At 51.6% G+C, this 19,772-nt stretch overlaps 1 protein-coding gene across 1 annotated transcript; it reads left to right on the top strand.

Moving 5' to 3' along the window:
- Positions 1-14,937: 14,937 nt before the first annotated feature.
- On the top strand, positions 14,938-19,230 carry LOC142584561 (uncharacterized). Its single transcript, XM_075694663.1, has 4 exons — positions 14,938-15,376; positions 16,022-16,356; positions 16,747-17,115; positions 19,156-19,230. Exons 1-4 carry the CDS (start codon positions 14,938-14,940, stop codon positions 19,228-19,230), a joined length of 1,218 nt encoding a protein of 405 aa, XP_075550778.1.
- The last annotated feature ends 542 nt before the right edge of the window (positions 19,231-19,772 follow it).

Genomic DNA, 19,772 nt, shown 5'->3' with positions numbered 1-19,772 from the left:
GCTGGTACTCGACGAAGCGTCGTCGGAGGTTGTAGCGTCGGCTGTCGGTCCTCTGTTGGTTCTTGATCCGCAGGCGGGCGAGCTGTCGGGCTTCTTCGGCGCGCTGGAGATAGGTAGCGACGTCAAGATTTTCCTCGTCAGTGACGTGCGGCAGCATGGCGTCTAGCGTCGTCGTCGGGTTCCTGCCGTATACTAGCTTGAACGGCGTGATCTGTGTTGTTTCTTGCACCGCCCGTGTTGTAAGCGAATGTTACGTACGGAAGGACGGCATCCCAGGTCTTGTGTTCGACGTCGACGTACATTGCTAGCATGTCGGCGAGGGTCTTATTCAGCCTCTCCGTAAGACCATTCGTCTGCGGATGGTAGGCAGTTGTCCTCCTGTGACTTGTCTGGCTGTATTGCAGAATGGCTTGCATAAGCTCTGCTGTAAAAGCCGTTCCTCTGTCGGTGATGAGGATTTCTGGAGCACCATGTCGCAGCAGAATATTCTCGACGAAAAATTTCACCACTTCGGCTGTCTTGCCTTTCGGTAGAGCTTTAGTTTCGGCGAAGCGGGTGAGATAGTCCGTCGCCACGACGATCCACTTATTTCGGGAAGTTGATGTCGGAAACGGTCCCAACAAGTCCATCCCGATCTGCTGAAAAGGTCGGTAAGGAGGCTTGATCGGCTGTAGTAGTCCCGCTGGCCTTGGCGGAGGTGTCTTGCGTCGCTGACAGTCTCGGCATGTCTTGACATAACGCGCGACGTCGGCTGTTAGGCGCGGCCAGTAATACCTTTTTTGTATCCTGGATAGCGTCCGCGAGAAGCCGAGGTGCCCGGCGGTCGGATCGTCATGTAGGGCGCGCAATACTTCTGGACGCAGCACCAACGGATCAACAAGAAGGTAGTTCGCGCGGACTGGTGAGAAGTTCTTCTTCACGAGTAGGTTGTTGTGAAGCGTGAACGAAGATAATCCGCGCTTAAATGCCCTGGGGACAACGTCGGTGTGCCCTTCCAAATATTCGACGAGGTTGTTTAGCTCCGGGTCTGCCCGTTACTGTTCAGCGAAGTCTTCCGCGCTTATCATTCCAAGGAATGCGTCGTCATTCTCGTCATCTTGCGGCGGCGGGTCAATGGGGGCGCGTGATAGGCAATCGGCATCTGAGTGTTTTCGTCCGGACTTGTAGGTTACAGTGATGTCGTATTCTTGTAGTCTGAGGCTCCACCGCGCCAGTCGTCCTGAAGGATCCTTTATATTCGCTAGCCAACACAACGGGTGATGGTCGCTGACGACTTTGAATGACCTGCCATGTAGATAAGGGCGAAATTTAGCTGTAGCCCAAACGATGGTGAGGCATTCCTTTTCGGTCGTAGAATAGTTGTCTTCCGCTTTTGACAGCGACCGGCTAGCATAAGCTATCACCTGTTCGATGGCGGCAGCACGGCAGCGGCAATGGCGCATAACCACGCATGGCTTGTTTTGCAGATTCTGCCGCTTATCATCAGCAGTGCGGAGCCCAGTTCAGCAACGATGGACGTCACCTGGATGAGCCGGTTGGATCAAGCAGCAGTGACATCGGCAACGGACAGCGGGCATATAAAGCTAACACTGCACTCGGCTACCTTCAGTGGGGGCGGCAGCACGGCAGCGGCAATGGCGCATAACCACGCATGGCTTGTTTTGCAGATTCTGCCGCTTATCATCAGCAGTGCGGAGCCCAGTTCAGCAACGATGGACGTCACCTGGATGAGCCGGTTGGATCAAGCAGCAGTGACATCGGCAACGGACAGCGGGCATATAAAGCTAACACTGCACTCGGCTACCTTCAGTGGGGGCGGCAGCACGGCAGCGGCAATGGCGCATAACCACGCATGGCTTGTTTTGCAGGTTGGTTATTACTCTCATGTATCAAGACTACGGTCAAATTGCCTATGTCTATTGGTGCTGCCGCTCCCTGCGAAGTGTTTTGAAGTTTTGAGCATGTGGTGGTTGGGTCTAAAGGTCTTGCTTTCCGGGGACGTTGAAACAAACCCTGGCCCAACTGTGGAAGAAATGCTGAAACAAATTTTGGATAAGCAAATTCAAATGGACAACAGGCTCGCCAATTTGGAAGAGAGCCTAGTAAAAATTACGAGTCAATGTGCTCGGGTGGAAATTCTAGAAAGAACGATTGAAGACGTTAAGCGTACAGTTCAGTATCAGCAACAGCGACTAACTGAATTAGAAGACCGGACACGACGGAATAATCTTATTGTATTTGGTGTTCCCGAGACTGAAAACGAAACCCGTGAAGATATCGAGCAACAAGTTGTAAAAAATATTTTTTCGAACAAACTTGGCGTTACGATTTCATCAGTTGAAAGAATACATAGGCTTGGTCAAAAGAAACAATCACGCAATAGACCTGTTATCCTAAAATTGTACGATTACAATGAAAAGGTGGCAATCTTTAAAAATTGCAAAAAACTCAAAGGAACCAAAATTAGTGTTTCTGACGACTATTCGCCAGAAACAGTCGCAAAAAGAAGACTACTTTGGAAATCGGCTCAGACTGATAAACGCGATGGCGCAAAGGTCAGTCTTGTTCACGATAAGCTTTTCATCAATAGCATTGCTTACACATGGGACTTTGAGCAGAATGTGCGCATGAGACTGCGCAATGAACGACCCCATGCCACCGAAAAAGTTGATTGACGCGCAAGGCACCCTGAAATAAGGTTACTGAACATTAATGCACGGAGCATAGTGAATAAGGCAGAACAGCTTGAATACTTGTCATTGCTTTACGACGCAGAGCTCATTGCCATAACAGAAACGTGGTTGCACAGTGACGTCAAGGACGATGAGGTATTTCCAAGCACTTACAATGTAATCCGCAAAGACAGAGGAACACGAGGCGGTGGCGTGGCGCTTCTAGTGAAGAAACCACTCAGATATGAAACTGTGCCATCCATAAACGGGCATGAAAGTGTGTGGTGCAAACTATTTCTTGGCAATACCATTTTGATAGCTGGCGTTATCTATAGAGCCCCCGGAAGCCCTGTTGAATTTTTGTATGCGCTCGACCAGCATTTAAATAACATAAGGAATGCCAGAAGTAGAATTATTTTAACAGGGGATTTTAATTTACCAGGTGTCGATTGGGATGCGAGAATTACGGGGCCAGTGGAAAAGCCTAGCGCTGATATAATGTTCGAGATTATGCTTAAGCATAACTTTGTTCAGGTAGTTCATGAGCCGACCAGGACACAGGGGCAAAATCAATCTACGCTGGATTTGTTATTTTTGACTAACGGAATATTTAATTATAATGTCGACATTGAGGAAGGCATATCAGATCATAAAACAGTAGTAGCAACTTTAAGTATAGGAAACACGCAATTAGAAAAGAATCCTTCTGTATATGTATATAATTTTAATCGGGCTGACGACACGTCGGTTATCGACTACTTAGAACGAGCTCTTGATAACATGCCGGTTGATAATGACATAAATAGGGTTTGGAGATACTTTGTATCAGCTGTTCGCGCCTGTTTAGAAAAATATGTGCCCAAGAAAATCAAGCGCATAGGAAAACCCAGTCCATGGGTAACTAGAAACATTATTCATTTGAAGCGGCGACTGAATCGTGCACGTAGAAGTATGCCAAGGCGATGTGCAGAAATAGCCAGTCTCAGTACACAAGTTAGAAAGGAATTAAAAGACGCAAAGGCGGCATTTTTTTCAACAACACTGGTGGATTACTTGCAAAACTCACCTCAAAAATTCTGGAATTACTTATCTGGTTCTACGTGCAACATTAATGAAATTAAGGTAGACGGAAATATCTGCACTAAACCAGCTTTGATCGCACAGGCTTTTAACAGTATGTTTAACTCTGTGTTTACACCTGGCAGTAATAGGCACCCCATAAATGCGAGCGATGGTTTGTTGCTGTGTGAAGATAGAAATGAAATTGTACTCTCTCGAGAAGGCATTCTAGCATTGTTGCTAAAACTGGATACCAAAAAATCTTGTGGCCCCGATGAGTTACCCAATGAGTTTTTAAGGCGTTATTGTGAATGGATATCGCATTTTTTGTTTAGAATTTTTGCAATATCATTCCGTATCGGAGGTGTGCCAGAAGATTGGCTCCTTGCACGCATCGTACCTATATTTAAAGCGGGCAGTAAGTTATTGACGGAAAACTACCGGCCTATTTCCATTACATGCTCCGCGTGTAAACTGTTGGAACACATAATATCCAAAAATCTCGTTGAATATATAGAAAACAACAACTTATTCTACAGTAAGCAGCATGGCTTCCGCCAACGTCTGTCAACGGTGACGCAGCTTTTTGAGGTGTCTCATGCTTTCGGCGTCGCAATTAACAACAACGAACAACTTGATGTTATAGCAATAGATTTTTCGAAGGCTTTTGACCGGGTGTGTCACATAAAACTTATTGAGAAATTGTATAAACTTGGAGTCAATACACAAATTGTGAAATGGATCCATGCGTACCTTACAAATAGAAAGCAATATGTTCAAATAGCAGGCGAAAGATCATCCTCATTACCTGTGTTATCCGGTGTACCACAGGGTTCGGTTTTAGGACCAATTCTGTTTCTATTATATGTCAATGACATTGCTAATGACTTGCATCCTAACATTGAACTGCGTCTATTTGCGGATGATTGCCTTATTTACTGTCGCGTTAAGAATGTCCAGGATCAAGTGTTGTTGAACGAAAGCTTGCAAAGAATTTATGACTGGTGTGTTACGTGGGACATGAAAATTAATTTCGATAAATCAGCTTACATGACTGTATCTAACAAGAAAACCCCGTTGCTTTTTTCTTACAGAATAAATAATAGCCCACTTCAACATGTTAGTAAGCTTAAGTATCTCGGGGTTACAATCACGCACAATTTGAATTGGAACGCACACATCGAAAAGATATGTGGTTCTGCTCAACGCAAACTCGGTCTGTTAAGACGAAAGTTGAAAGATGCTACACCCGAGGTAAAGCTCAAGGCGTACAAAACAGTAGTACGGCCTACACTGGAATACGCATGTATAGTCTGGGATCCGCACCAAGCAGGCTTGATAAATAAACTGGAACGAATTCAAAGACTAGCCGCAAGGTTTATCTTTAATGCTTATCAAAGGACGCAGTCTGTAACTGCGTTATTATCTCGTGCCGGTTTGCCCGAACTGGCCACGCGCAGAAAAATAGCCAGGTTGAAATTCTTGTACCAAATGTATAATAATAAATTCAATTTGGACTCCAGACTATACTTGCGTCCCCCTGGACGAGTGTCCCCACGTACAGCTCACCCTCATGTTGTAATGCCCTATGTGCAGCGTGTTGATGCCTTCAAATTTTCCTTTCTTGTGAAAACTATAGTTGATTGGAACAAACTTGACGCAGATGTATTTATTGAAACGCCCACAACTGAATCATTTGAGCGTAAACTGTCATGTGTTTGCTGAATGCATTGTTTGTTTATTGCGGAACTGGTGTTACGTGTTTGTGGAAAAATTTTTTTCCCCCACCCCTGTAACAGCCCGCAAGGGCTAACAGTATTGGAAATAAATAAATAAAATTTCGTTTCTCCTCTGGACTAGAACGGCACCGAGGCCCAGGCTACTGGCGTCAGTATGGATTTCTGTATCGGCGTATTCGTCGAAGTGCGCAAGTACCGGCGGCGACTGCATGCGTCGTTTGAGTTCTTCAAATGCGTCGGACTGCGGCGTTTCCCACTTGAACTCAACATCACATTTAGTTAGACGTGTCAACGGCTCAGCGATGCGTGAAAAGTCCTTGACAAAGCGCCCGTAGTAGGCACACATGCCAAGGAATCTACGCACTGCCTTCTTGTCGATGGGTTGCGGGAACTGTGCGATGGCAGCTGTCTTTTGCCGGTCTGGACGGACACCAGATTTGCTGATTACGTGGCCTAGGAACAGAAACTCATCGTAAGCGAAGCGGCACTTTTCCGGCTTCAGAGTGAGCCCTGATGACTTCATGGCCTCTAGTACTGTCGCAAGCCGCCTCAGGTGATCGTCGAAACTTCCGGCGAAGACAATGACGTCATCCAAGTAAGCGAGACAGGTCTGCCACTTCAATCCTGCTAAAACCGTGTCCATCACATGCTGGAACGTTGCAGGCGCCGAGCACAGTCCGAATGGCATAACCTTGAACTCGTAGAGGCCGTCTGGGGTGATGAAGGCCGTCTTTTCGCGATCTCTTTCGTCGACTTCTATTTGCCAATAGCCAGACTTGAGGTCCATCGACGAGAAGTATTTAGCGTTGCAGAGCCGATCTAATGCGTCGTCAATCCGTGGGAGGGGGTATGCGCCCTTCTTCGTGATCTTGTTCAGACGACGATAATCGACGCAGAAACGTAGGGTTCCGTCCTTTTTCTTCAGCAGGACAACAGGGGATGCCGAGAATGACGTCTCGTGAACACTGTTGGAGGATAACGAAGGTGACAGGGTAAGTCCGGTCGTGAATGGTAATTCTTGCCGTGCACATTCCAGTCGGCGTTATGAGGTGTCCTCCAGCGGTCCGAGTTTGAGGGCCTTTCCACGCAGGCTTAACTTTCTTCAACTGGGCGGCGATGTGTCCACTCATGACGAAGTAATCAGCCCCAGTGTCGACTAAGGCGGTGACTGCGTGGCCGTCGAGAAGCACGTCGAGGTCGGTGTTTCTTTATCTTGCATTACAGTTCGGTCTTGGCGTCGGATGACGACTGCGTCGCGTTGACCTGTGGCTGGTATGTGACGTCGTCAGGTCTTCTTTCGTCGTCGCATTCTATGCTTCCAGACTTCGTCGGGACGGCGGCGTGTGGTTATGTCGTCGAGGATGTTTCTTCGGCGTCTTCGTCGGCGGCGGAGGATCTTCGTCAGTTCGACGAACAGCAACCGCACCTCCATCGGTTGCTGCTTTTAGTTTTCCGGATATGGGCTCCCTGACCGGCCCCGGGCTGGCCCAGTGTATGGTCGGCGCTGCGGCGACAGGTAGCGGCCTGGTGATGGCGAACGCGACGGTCGTCGAGAGCTCCATTGAGTAGCGGCGAGGTAGTCAGCGATATCGCGAGGGCGTTCACCTTGCTGCGGGCGCTGAGCGTTGACGGCGAAACCTCGCAGTCCCATCTCCCGGTATGGACATCGTCGGTAGACGTAACCCGCTTCTCCGCAGTCTTAGCAGAGCGGGCGGTGGTCAGGAGCGCGCCAAACGTCTGTCTTCCTCGGGTAGCTGCGCTGGGCGACGGGTGAGCATGCTGGCGGCGGCGGTCGACGGAATTGCGGCGTTACAGGGCCCCGGTGCGGTCGCGGAGGAGGACCTTGACGGCGTGCAACGGCGGCGTAGGTCATCGCTTCTGGCTGGGGTTGCGGTAATTGAGGTTGCACCTCCGGAACTCCAAGCGACCACCGAACCTCACCTTTGACGATGTCAGCGATCGAGGCCACTTGAGGCTGCGACGACGGGAAGATCTTCTGAAGCTCCTCTCGTACGACTGCCCTGATAGCCTCGCACAGGTCGTCGGAGGCCAGTGATTGAACTCCGGCATAGTTTGCAGAGTTGGTGCGGCGGTCGAATTGCCGGTTTCGCATCTCGAGTGTCTTCTCGATGCTGGTGGCCTCACGAAGAAACTCGTCGACGGTCTTCGGTGGGCTTCGTACCATTCCGGCCAAAAGTTCCTCCTTCACATCACGCATGAGTAGGCCGGCTTTCTTCTCCTCGGGCATTTCAGGGTCAGTGTGGCGTAATAAACGACTCATTTCCTCCGTGAAGATCGCGGTCGTCTCATTAGGTAGCTGCACCCGGGTTTCTAATAGCGCTTGGGCTCGTTCTCGGCGTACGACGCTTGCGAATGTCTGCAGGAAGGCGCTTCGGAACAGGTCCCAGGTCGTTAAGTTGGCTTCTCGGTTCGCGAACCACGTCCTGGCGGCGTCCTCCAATGCAAAATAGACATGTCGCAGCTTGTCGTCGCTTTCCCAGCCGTTAAACGTAGCCACCCTCTCATATGTTTCCAGCCAGCTTTCCGGGTCCTCAAATGTGGAACCGCGGAATGTCGGTAGTTCCCTGGGCTGCTGAAGAATAATTGGGGCTGCTGCGGCTGCCATTGGGGATGTCTTCTTGGTCATTTCTGGACGATCTTCTTGGACTGTCTTCTTGGTCGTATCTGGTAAAAGACCGTGTTCCGGGGGCAGCTGCTGTAGCCGGCGGCTTGCTCGGTGTTCTTGGACGACGTTGGTGTTGTCTTTGCGGTCCGGGCTTGGATGACGGCTTGTCGGGGGCGTCCGGTACATGAACGTAAAGCACCTCCACCAGATGTCACGTGGTGGTGACGTTGAAGAACACAGTAGCAATACTGTGAACGACAAAACTATCTTTTATTGGGCGAACCTGTGCCCACAAAACAGGCTACACATATAGCACAACGATAGCGGCGAACACTGTCGGCGATCGTCGAAAATCTGATCAGCGGGTCCAGCGCGTCGGCTTTTATACAGCAGTCATCGAATGTTCGAGACTAATCGTTGGGACCTGCGTGCCTTCCACAAAGTCCTACACCATTCGCGTCACGCGATGAAATCAGATAACACATGGTTCGGCGACATTGACAGCGGATAGAAGCATCGATAACTTTCCAGAAACTTCGGATACATGCAGGCGCGTCCTGCACTGTGCGATAACATTTGTTAAGCGACGAAACGTGGTCGCCCGGTAAAGATAAGTACACGTGTCAGTATTCGGTCGGATATCATAAAACTTTCCGGTGGGTTCGGTTCCCTCACCCACCCTGTTCAACGTGGCGATGGCAAAGCTACCACCGCTCCTCGACAAACTTCCGAACATGCAGCACGCCGATGATCTGGGTTACAATCTGGGTGACCATAGGGTCAGACGGCGCCATTCAAGACGCACTACAGGAGGCCGTAAATATAGTTCAAGAGTATGCAACAGCCGGACGACTCACATTCGCAGCTGAGAAGTCGGAGCTCCTGCTTGTACTCAAAAAACGGAACAAGGGCGATATTCCACCAGCCATAACATTGTATCTCAATGGCAACGCTATACCAAGGGTAGACAGACTACGTGTACTAGGCCTTCACATACAACACAACGGGAAGGCCACACATACCCTACACGTGCTCCGCCAACAACTTACCCAAGTAACGCACATGATAAAGCGCATTACAAACCGCCGACAAGGACTCCAAGAAAAAGACGTACTCCGAATTGTGCAAGCCCTCATAATTAGCCGATTAACCTACCACCTCCCCTATCATAATCTGACTCAGACTGAGATGCACCAGATGGACACCCTCCTCCGTACGGCACTAAAGGCAGCGCTGGGACTACCCCAACATGCGTCTACGCAGCTCCTACTACGACTGGGGGTGCACAACACCATCCGCGAACTAGCTGAAGGTCATCTGAACAGCCAATTGCAACGTCTGCAACGAACAATGCAAGGGTGCCACATTCTATCACGGCTAGGATACCAAACACCAAGAATACCACAACAGGAAAACCGCACGCTTCTTCCGCTTAGCATTCGCAACAAAATTCACGTAGACCCAATTCCCCGGAATATGCACCCTGACCGTCAGAAAGGTCGAAGAAAGGCAAGAGCACAAGCCCTGGCTCGACTCTTTGGCGATAACATATCAAACACACCAGTCATATACACCGACGTGGCCCGCTACCCACAGAAACGTGCCCTATGTCTAGTCGTACTAGATAGTGCAGACATTCTGAGGGCTTCGGCCACGCTCAACACTGTGGACAGTGGCACGGCGGAAGAGGCTGCTATCGCCCTAGCCATCGTACGCGCTTCAACCCTGCCGGCGCCGGATGGACCTATCACAGTGGTCACCGATTCTCAGACCGCCTGCAGGACTTTGGCACAAGGGAGGGTGACACCCTACACACACCGCATCCTTACATCATTGCACCCCACAGCGTTACACAGGCTGCGTATCGTCTGGACACCTGGACATGCCTCTCTCCATGGTAATGAACGCGCTAATGCGGTAGCCCGAGAGCTCGCTAACCGGGCGCCATTGGAAGAGCTGTCCAACACAGACGACGCACCGACAGAACCACTGAACAACACTGCAACTCTACAATATTACAGAGATACCAGGAGACACTTCCCTCCACTACATAATTCCCTTAATCGAGAAGATGCCGTCGCGTGGCGTCAGCTTCAAACTAATTCATTTCCCTGCCTCTTTTATCTTCACCTCTTCCACCCCACACAGCGTCCTTCATACTGTCTCTATTGTGGAGCAAAGCCCACAGTATATCATTGCACCTGGGAGTGCCCACACCCTCCGGGATACTCCCCTATTCCTTCACCTTCACCTTCCTGCCGGGAGACTGCGCTGACCAGCTCAGACTCGCAAGAGCTGCGACTGCTGATCCGGTGGGCACGCGGAGTGGTGCGAGCCAATGGGGCCCTGAAATAAGGGCTCCACCCTGCGAGGAAGTCGCCCAATCTCATGAAAAATAAATGTTTCTCTCTCTCTCTCTCTCTCTCTCTCAATAAAAACACCACGGGGCAGCCCTCCTGGACATTTATGTAGGCACTCTCAAAACGAGGGAAGTTTTTGACTGTCGATATAATAATCTTGAGCAAACGGAAAGTACAGAATCGCTTACAGACGCTATCTCTTTACCGAAAACGTACTGTGAACGCCACTGCGCGCGGTCGCCACGATGGAGTCTCCCCAACCGGCTTCTTGCGTGAAAGGTAGCCAAACGCTGAGAGTAAACTATGTGAAATATGTTCTTATAGTGGGCTGTCTGTATAACCAAATGGGGCATAACAGAATGGAGCCTCAATCCAGCGATCGCACAGGTTCGCAGCGACCGACTGCGCGTCTGCATGCATGTCCACGCACAATGTTTTGCTTTCGCTGTGGGCGCGTTTTCGCACCATGCCGTGAGCTTTAGGCCGCAGCATATGAGCATTTGAAAGTACACCAGCAACCGTTGTTGCGTGAACGCTATCAGACCTGTTCAAAAATAATTCCGTTATAAAGACTTCGACGCCTAGCTACGGCGACTGTGATGTGCCGTCACGACGATTCAATCTTTTTTTGTCTTCTAAATTCTTGGACATTTCCATATTATTTCTCAAGTTGCGTCGTACTGCATGTTTATCGGTCTTCTCAGCGTGCGATTTCCCTCTGCTTGTTTTTCGTAATCCAGTGCACTAATTCATAACACAAACATGGCCATATGCCGTGCCTTCTTGTAATGTGCGTCTTACCGCTCCCTTTCCGTTCCAGTGAACTTGCCAGTATCTAGCATCAACAGCAGCGGGTGCGGACGAGCGTCTCAGTGCGCGTTTTCTGTTACTCACCAAACATCGCGCAGCCCCGGCGCCGTAGCAGAAATGCTCCTCGCATCTGTGCTTGCTGCATATCCGAGTTGTAGCCGATGGCTGTTTGCCGGTTCTAAGTTTCGTGAGCCAAGCTTCACGGAGCTTCTTGTCCTGCGGCTACGTGTGAATAAGGCTGACACCGGGCTCCGTTGCGTACGTCCGCCACTGCGGCACCGAGCAGTAGCGTACCATGATCCACGCCTCCAAACGCAGCCACTACCTATTATAGTGATTTCAAATGTTGTCAAGCAGACATCCAAGGTGGAAAAGCCTCACCAATTATTCAGAACCGAAGCGCAGGAGGACTTCAAACTTTCGTTTTCAGCTCGCTTCGGCACTTCCGAAGCAGACGACGCGGCCTCTGTGTCCACGTGATCCCTCATGCCATGTCACGCCGACAGTGGCGTGACAGTTTTTCCAGTGGTGGAGCTCGCCCCCAATACTGTATTAATAGGATTAAAAATAATGCAGTTTGTCTTTGATAAATTAAGGCTTAGGCTATTGGTCAATAACCAGTTGTGTAGCTTTCTTAAATATGCATTTGCCGCAGCTTCCATTTGGGACAAAGAGTGGGATGAAAAAAATATATCCGAATCGTTAGCGTACATGACCAGATTAGCATCAAGGCGGTTTAAAAGGAAAGGGCTGATTTTATAGCTACGAGGGGCTTGACACTCTCAGCAGCATGGTGTGGCTTGTTGCCACTGCACTTGGTTAATATTAACAACTTGTAATCTTTCTAATAATCTCAATAAAAACCGATTCTGATTCTGACTACTGCATGACAAGTGTGCTGTGGCACTAGGTAACCACTAACTGCAATTACAATGACATTCTTTATGATCCATGAATCTACATACGGACTGGCTGTAGTCTCACTCGCATGAAAATATGGTACAGTTATTCTACTCGAATAATTTCTAGAGCATACCATTAGTGTACTTGGACTGCATGCTTGCAAGGAAAATGAGGCAACAATTAAGATTATAATAGCTTTGTGCCATATGCAAGTGTCTTAACATCTAAGAGCAAGAACAATCTGTTAAAACAATTTTTTTTTTTATGTAGCAGCTGTGTTCGGAATTTTGCTCCTTTATGGGGAAGCTAATTTAGCACCCTTTTGCTGCAGGGGGTTGCCTGCTTCTCTTACCTAATTTATCAGTCTACTGACGTATTGGTGGTTTTCAGATTGTTTTTCGCATAGGATTTTACTGTTTTGGGGCTTCAACTGTTGCTCTGGTTTATGTTTCACTACGTTATTTCTTTTTTATTTCTTTTTTTGCTGAATACAAGGCTAGTCAAATAGTGCTTTGAAGTTTCTATATGTGAATTCTGCTTTTTTGTTCATGAGAATTAAGCATTGTGCCCTTTTTGTTTTATTCTACAGGACATAGTGCAGTTAACACTGCGATGTTGCTCACCTAAGAAGAACTTGTCTCGAATTTTTTTTTAGAAAAGTGCCCCTTTTCAAGCATTGTTTTTTACTGTCTTATTCTATTTATCATTTAGTATGTTTATGCTTAGCTGTTATGTGCAGTGATATTTTTGTATAGGTTCATGCGTTACGTGCTCATTGTGCCTTTCAGAAACCAAGAAATCACATTATGTGGTATTTTAGTGCCCACTTTATTTTCATGATACAGAGGCGTTTTTTCTTATGTGAAGCAATTTAGTTTGCCTGTAATGTCTGCTGCCTGCCATTGTATTTCACTGCATATATTATGTACAACGTTATGTGATTGTCAAACGGTTGGTACCAATAAGAGGTTTCACAATAAAGATGCTGGTGGTGACAACTTCAGTTTTTCTTGGTTTCATAATTGTGGCACTGTGACAAGCATGTGACGACCCCCGGGCATAATCTTCGTTGGCCCGCCAGGTTCAGTGCGTAACATTGGTCCCCGCACCACATAAACACCGACGAGCACAGCTGTTCGACGGTCAGTCATCGTTCATCACCATCACGTTGCGGAGCGTCACTCTTGAAGAGGGTACCTCGAGCCGTTCTCCCCCTGTTCACGAACCCGGGCGGATCGTGACACTGGCGACGAGTACCCACGGATCGTCCCACGCCGCCGCGAGCGGAAAAACACCGCTTCCGTTGCTGCCGCCATGCCGCTGTACGGAAGGCTCGGGCGGTTGGAGGGAGATGGGTCCGCCTGGCAAATTTACAAGGAACAAGTCCACGTGTTCGTCCGGGCAAACGACACACCCGATGCCAAACAGCGGTACATTGTCGTGGCTAGCTGCGGGACCCGCGTCTTCAGTCTCCTGCTCGACCTTTGAAGCCAGCCACGCCGCACGTTAAGACACTGCCTGAGCTGCTCGCCATACTGCACTCGCATTTCATCCCGGCACCGTCCACACTAATGGGGCGTTTCCGCTTCAATAACCGGAGCCGCGGGGAAGGAGAGACTGTTGGGCAGTTCGACGCTGCGCTACGAGGGTTAGCGAGTACCTGCGCTTTCGGGGACCAGCTGGATTTGCTGCTCCGGGACTGTTCCGTCTGCGGCATAAAAGCCCCGCCATGAAGACACGACTCCTGGAGCTACCCGACCTTTCACTGGACGACGCTGTGAAGGCTGCGCTGGCGATTGAAGCTGCCGCCAAAAACGCCGGCAAGGTTGCATGTGCGACCAGTCGGTGATTGCACATGCACTGTCGGCAGGAGCAGTGGTCAACAAGTTGGCGACAAAGGGCAGTACCTGCAGTCGCTGTAGTGGTGCCCACTCCCCCTCCCTCACAGTGCCAGTTCTCTCAAGCACAATGCTTCATGTGTGAGATATTGGGCACCTGGCACGGTATGCCGAGGGGGGAGGATGAACAGCGGACAGGAGCAGCAACAGCAGCAGCCTGGTTCAAGACCAGGTACCACACAAGCTCTCGGCCAGGGTAGCCGTCGTAAGGGTAAGTGGCGGAGACGTGCGGCAGCAGGCTCGAGTTCCCCCGCGGCCAGGCTCCACAGCATGGCCGAGGACCCACTGATTTTCGACATGTGGCACATAGGCCTTGTTCCGTCATCTGTACCGCCGTACATGCTGACCGTCGAAGTCTGCGGGCATCCCATTTCCATGGAGCGGGGCAGAGGGGCAAGCGTGTCAGTCATGAACGGAAAACTGTTCAAGCGTACCTACCCCGGCGTGTCCGTCGAGGCTTCGGGCGTCATGCTGCTCACCTACTCCGCGCAGCTCTCCCAGGTCTAGGGTCAAGCCCAGGTCAGCGTTCACTTTGGCGACAGGGAGGCAAACCATCCCCTTTATTTAACCAAGCGGTCGTCGCCGACACTGCTGGGCCGAAACTGAATTCATGCACTGGACGTTCGTCTGCCAGAGTGCCAGGAGGCCAGCCTGCATGTGGTGAAAGACGTCCCCTGCCTCCTGACCAAGTTCAAGTCCCTGTTGCAGCCAGGGGTGGGCACATTCGCCGGCACGACAGCTGGCATCTATGTGCCTGACGGAGCCCGGCCTCGTTTTTTCATGCCTCGCCCACTGCCGTTCGCCCTGAGGGACGGGGTCACCCAGGAGCTGCAACGGTTACAGTGATAGGGAATCTTTGTGCTCGTCAAGATGTCTGAATGGAGCGCTCCCATCGTACCGGTCCTCAAGCGAGAAGGCAATGTTAGCATCTGCGGGAATTGCAAGGTTGCCATCGACCCCGTCGCTACCGTCAAGAAAGGTCCACTGCCCCAGATTGAAGATCTACGGTCAGCGTTGTCCGGAGGACCGAAGTTAACGAAGCTCGACCTCAAAGACATTTATCAACAGCTGGTGCTTCAGGATGCCTCCTGGGAGTATGTCACAATATCGACAACTTTACGGCCCTTCCCGTACACACACTTACCATTTGGCGTGGCTTCAGCCTCAGTCATATTTCAGACGGAGATGGACAACCTCTTCAGGGGCATGAGGCAAATGGCGGTGTGCTTGGATGACATCCTGGTTACCAGGACCGACGACAGGGACCACCAGCAGAACCTGCACGTCCTAGCACGACTGCAGGACGCCGGTCTCAAGCTCAAGCTGGAAAAGTGTGTTTTCCTGGCCCCCAGTGTTGAGTACCTGGGACATGCCATTTCCCAGGCTGGCCTAGACCCGGCTCCCGGCAAAGTTGACGCTGTGCTCAAGGCACCTAAGCCCCAGAACAAAGAGCTTCAGAGCTACCTCGGCCTCATCGAGCTCTACAGAAGTTTCCTGCCGAACCTGTCGGCACATCTACAGTCGCTCGATCTGCTTCGAGATGGTTACCAGTGAGTCTGGAAGGAGCAGGACGTGGCCTTCCAGAGCAGCAGGAGGTAGTCACCAAAGCTCCAGTGCTGGTACACTTCAATTCGGCTAAGCCTGTCGTTTTGACTAGATGCGTCGCCATATGGCGTGAGAACCGTCCTGGCGCACCAAGATAAGGCTGGCCAGGAACGCCCTGTGTTGCTTGCTTCTCGTTGGCTTCATGCTTCACAGCAACGCTACAGACAGCTGGACGAGGAAGGCCTGGCCCTCACGTTCGGGGTGAAGCGCTTTCACAGTACTTGTGGGGCCGGAAGTTCGAGGCAGTCACAGACCACAAGCCGCTGTTGGGGCTGCTGGGGCCATACAAAGCGGTTCCCATGCAGGTATCAATCACTTTGAGTGGTACGCTGGGCCTCAAGGCTGGCAGCCTACAGCTACCAGCTGGTCTACCGTCAGGGAAAGGACCTGGGACCTGCTAATGCACTGAACCTCTTGCCCCTGCCAGAAGTGTCTGCTGCTGAAGTCCCAGAACCTGCTGAAGTGTTCATGCTAGAGCCTGCGTACCCGGACGTACCTTCCAGTTCTGCGGTGTCGCAGGCGACCAGCCGAGACCCAGTCCTGTCTCGGGTGATCAAGGCGGTGTCCTGTGGGGAGGCGTTGGTTCAGCAAGCCTATAGCCACAAGGCCGCCGAGCTTAGCCTGCAGCTTGGCTGTCTACTGTGGGGCTCCAAAATGGTGATCCCACAATGTCTCCGGTCCAGGGTACTGCAGTAGCCGCATGCGGGTGGCCTTGGTGTTGAAAAGACCAAGATGGTGGCCCGGTCCCACGTTTGGTGGCCTTGCCTGGGACCAGGACATCACTCACATGCACAGCTGCCAAGTCTCCTAGAAGCATCAGCGGACCTCACGTCATGTGGAAATCACCCCCTGGCTATTCCCACAGCAACCGAGGTACCGCCTGGATGTGGATTTTGGGGGCCCTTCAAGGGCCATTACTTCCTTGTGGTGGTGGACGCCTTTTTGAAGCGTGTGGAGGTTTTACCTGTCACCGCTCCATATGCAGGCGCGACAATTGCGGCGCTGCGACAGGTCTTCGCCACCCAGGACGTCGCTGGACGTCATCACGTCTGACAATGGTCCTGCTTTCGCCAGCACAGAGTATCTGGCCTGGCTGACAAAGAACGGTATCCGCCGGATGATGGTTCTACCGTACCACCTGCTTCAAACGGTGCAACCGAGCAGGTGGTACAGACCATCAAGGACAAGCTCAAGAGCCAGGCTGGGGATTTCCAGACGCAGGTTGCCCAGGTACTGTTCCAGTACCAGGCCACGCCCCACGATGTCACTGGCCATGCCCCTTGTGAGCTCCTACTGAGCCGGATGGTCAAGACACCCTTGGACGTCTTGCATCCGGACTTCGAATCCACAGCGCTCCTGAAGCAGAAGCTGGCTGCTGACCGAGGCTGCCGTCCCACGCCTTTGCCGGAGTCAGGAGAGAAACTTTCGTCCTGGCCCACCCTGGTCCGCCGGACAGGTGGTAGCTCCTGCCAGCGCCTCATCACTGCTTGTCTGCATGCCGGACGGGAGCACGTGGCACCGACACGCCACGTTGGGCCTCGCCTCGGAACCTGGCTTGTACCCTTGACTGCCACTTCAGAAGTCCAGCCCGCAGAGGAATCCACGGCAACACCAGTCGCTTCCAGCGAAGCACCGCCTACTTCGGAGGCGGTAGGCATTGCCAGTGGTGCGGCGTCTGTTGGGCCGCTGTCAAGTCTGGCACCTCTCAAGGCCGGCCACTGCGGTCCCTCCGGGTGGAGCGAGGCTTCTTCAGGCAGCACTCGGCATTGCCACATCCAGCCCGTCAACACTGGTGCCCAGGCGAATTACTCGATCTCGGAGGCCACCGGATCGTTTCTCGCCTGGTTAAGAGCGCCATCAACCCGACTGAGACGGTGGCAGAGCCTGGATGTTTGTTTGTATCGACCAAACAAACTGGGAGAAGGGATTCACAAGCATGTGACGCCCCTCGGGCATAATATTCGCTGGCCCACCAGGCTCGGTGAGCAACATTGGTGACCGCACCAAATAAACACCGACGAGCACAGCTGCTCGGCGGTCAGTCATCGTTCATCACCACCACCCTGCGGGGGGGAGGGGGGAGAGTAAACATTTATTGTAATAGAAGTTGTTTGGTTATGGTGGGTGGAGCCCATCCTCGAGGGCCCCACTGGTTACAGCGGCTCGCCGGGCCTGGTGAAGGGTCGCCAGTTGGCTTCCTGATTCCACTTCCGCGAGTTGCGCCTCCCACGACCAGTTATGTAGAGTGTTGTCTAGCAGCGGCGAGATGGCAGCCGCCGGACGTAACGCGCACTGGAATGCTGTGTTCCAATGTCGGTGTTCCTTCGCACCACGGGCATTTGTTGCTGTATTTGTCTGGGTACATTTTGTCTAGCCTGTATAAATGTGGGAAATTTTGTTTGCAGGCGGCGCCAGTCCCCTGCTTGCCTCCTGTCTAGGTCTGGGGAGGAAAGGCTTTGCTTCGCCTACTTAGCCGTTATAATTCAAGGATTTCTCTTGGCACACCGGGTGTCGAGGTGTTCTCACGGGCGGTGTGGCCCGCGGCTCGGTCTGTCATGCCTCGAGCCAGGCGGTCCGCCTGTTCGTTCCCCGCTATCCCTGTGTGCGCCGGGCACCAGGTCACGCAATGATCCATAGTGAGTTCCGTTCATAGGATGCGGAATACGCAGCCCGGTAAAGCCCTCCCAAGAAAGAGGCGGCAAACGTCCTGCGAGTCTGTCAGCACGCAGGCCGATTGGCCCTTAGCTTCCGCGGCGCGTATGGCCAGGGCTATGGCCGCAGCTTCGGCCGTTGCAACCGATTTCGTGTGTATAGATGCTGCTACGGTTGTTCGTCCTTGGCTAGTCACGACTGCTGCGAATGTAATGAGGGTGCCTGTATTCTTGTGATACGAACTCGCGTCTGTAAAGTAAGTATCCTGATCGCTTCGCCACCTTAGTAAGGTGGCTGCCCGCGCGCGTCTCCGTGCCGCATGATGGACTGGGTGCATGTGACGGGGGATTGGCGCCACGTGGATCCGCTCTCGGATTTCAGATGGCAGTAGTATTGTTTCGTCGCCGCAGTATTGTGGGTCAGTGCATAGTGAAGTCTTTGTAAGACCGAGCGTCCCTGAGGTGTCGTGTTTAGCCGTTCACGCTGCGCCAATAGAGTGGCCGCTGCATATTCCTCGAAAGCGTTCATTATTCCTAATTCGTTCAGTCGGCTCGTGCTTGTGCTTTCAGGCAGGCCGAGTGCTGCTTTACAAGCGATTCTTATGAGCTTATCCGCATGTTCGATGTAATTACGCCGCGTGGTTTGGAAAGGCAGAGCGTACGTTAGATGACTAATGACGAAGGCGTTTACTAGTTGCATGGTGTCTGCTTCGGTCATACCTTCTCGGCTGCGTGCAACTCTGCTAATAAGCCCAGTTACGCTCCGAACAGTGCGTCTGAGATTGGAGAGCGCTATGCTAACGCTGACCATTTCTTGTATGCACATTCCCAGTACGCGCAGATGGGATGCCCTCTTGATGGGCTCTCCCTTCAAGGCGAGCTGCAGATCCGGAGCCCTGGTCGCTAGGGTATGTCTATAGGTCTAATATGAATATACTCCGATTTCGCTGGAGCGCACCTCATGCGTGCTCGCCTCATATATCTTTCAATGGTGTTGATGGCCTGTTGAAGCGTGTCCTGTCGGTTTCCGTAGGACCCTTTGCAGGCCACCCGCCGCGGTTGCTCAGTGGCTATGGTGTTGGGCTGCTGAGCACGAGGTCGCGGGATCGAATCCCGGCCACGGCGGCCGCATTTCGATGGGGGCGAAATGCGAAAACACCCGTGTGCTTAGATTTAGGTGCACGTTAAAGAACCCCAGGTGGTCGAAATTTCCGGAGTCCTCCACTACGGCGTGCCTCATAATCAGAGAGTGGTTTTGGCACGTAAAACCCCAAATATTATTATTATTATTACTTTGCAGGCCCAGAGTGTAATGTCGTCTGCATATATGGCGCAGCCAAGGTCCCGGTTCTTTTGTAAGTCCAGGGCCATTCTACGTAAGCCGATGTTAAAAAGAAGTGGTGACAACATGGATCCTTGAGGAGTGCCCTTATCTGGTAGGCCATACAG

The sequence above is a fragment of the Dermacentor variabilis genome, chromosome 6 (genome assembly GCF_050947875.1).
Source record: "Dermacentor variabilis isolate Ectoservices chromosome 6, ASM5094787v1, whole genome shotgun sequence".
Taxonomy (NCBI): Eukaryota; Metazoa; Arthropoda; class Arachnida; order Ixodida; family Ixodidae; genus Dermacentor; species Dermacentor variabilis.
Note: the sequence above shows the minus strand (reverse complement) of the source record. Positions and strands in the feature narration are given on the sequence as shown.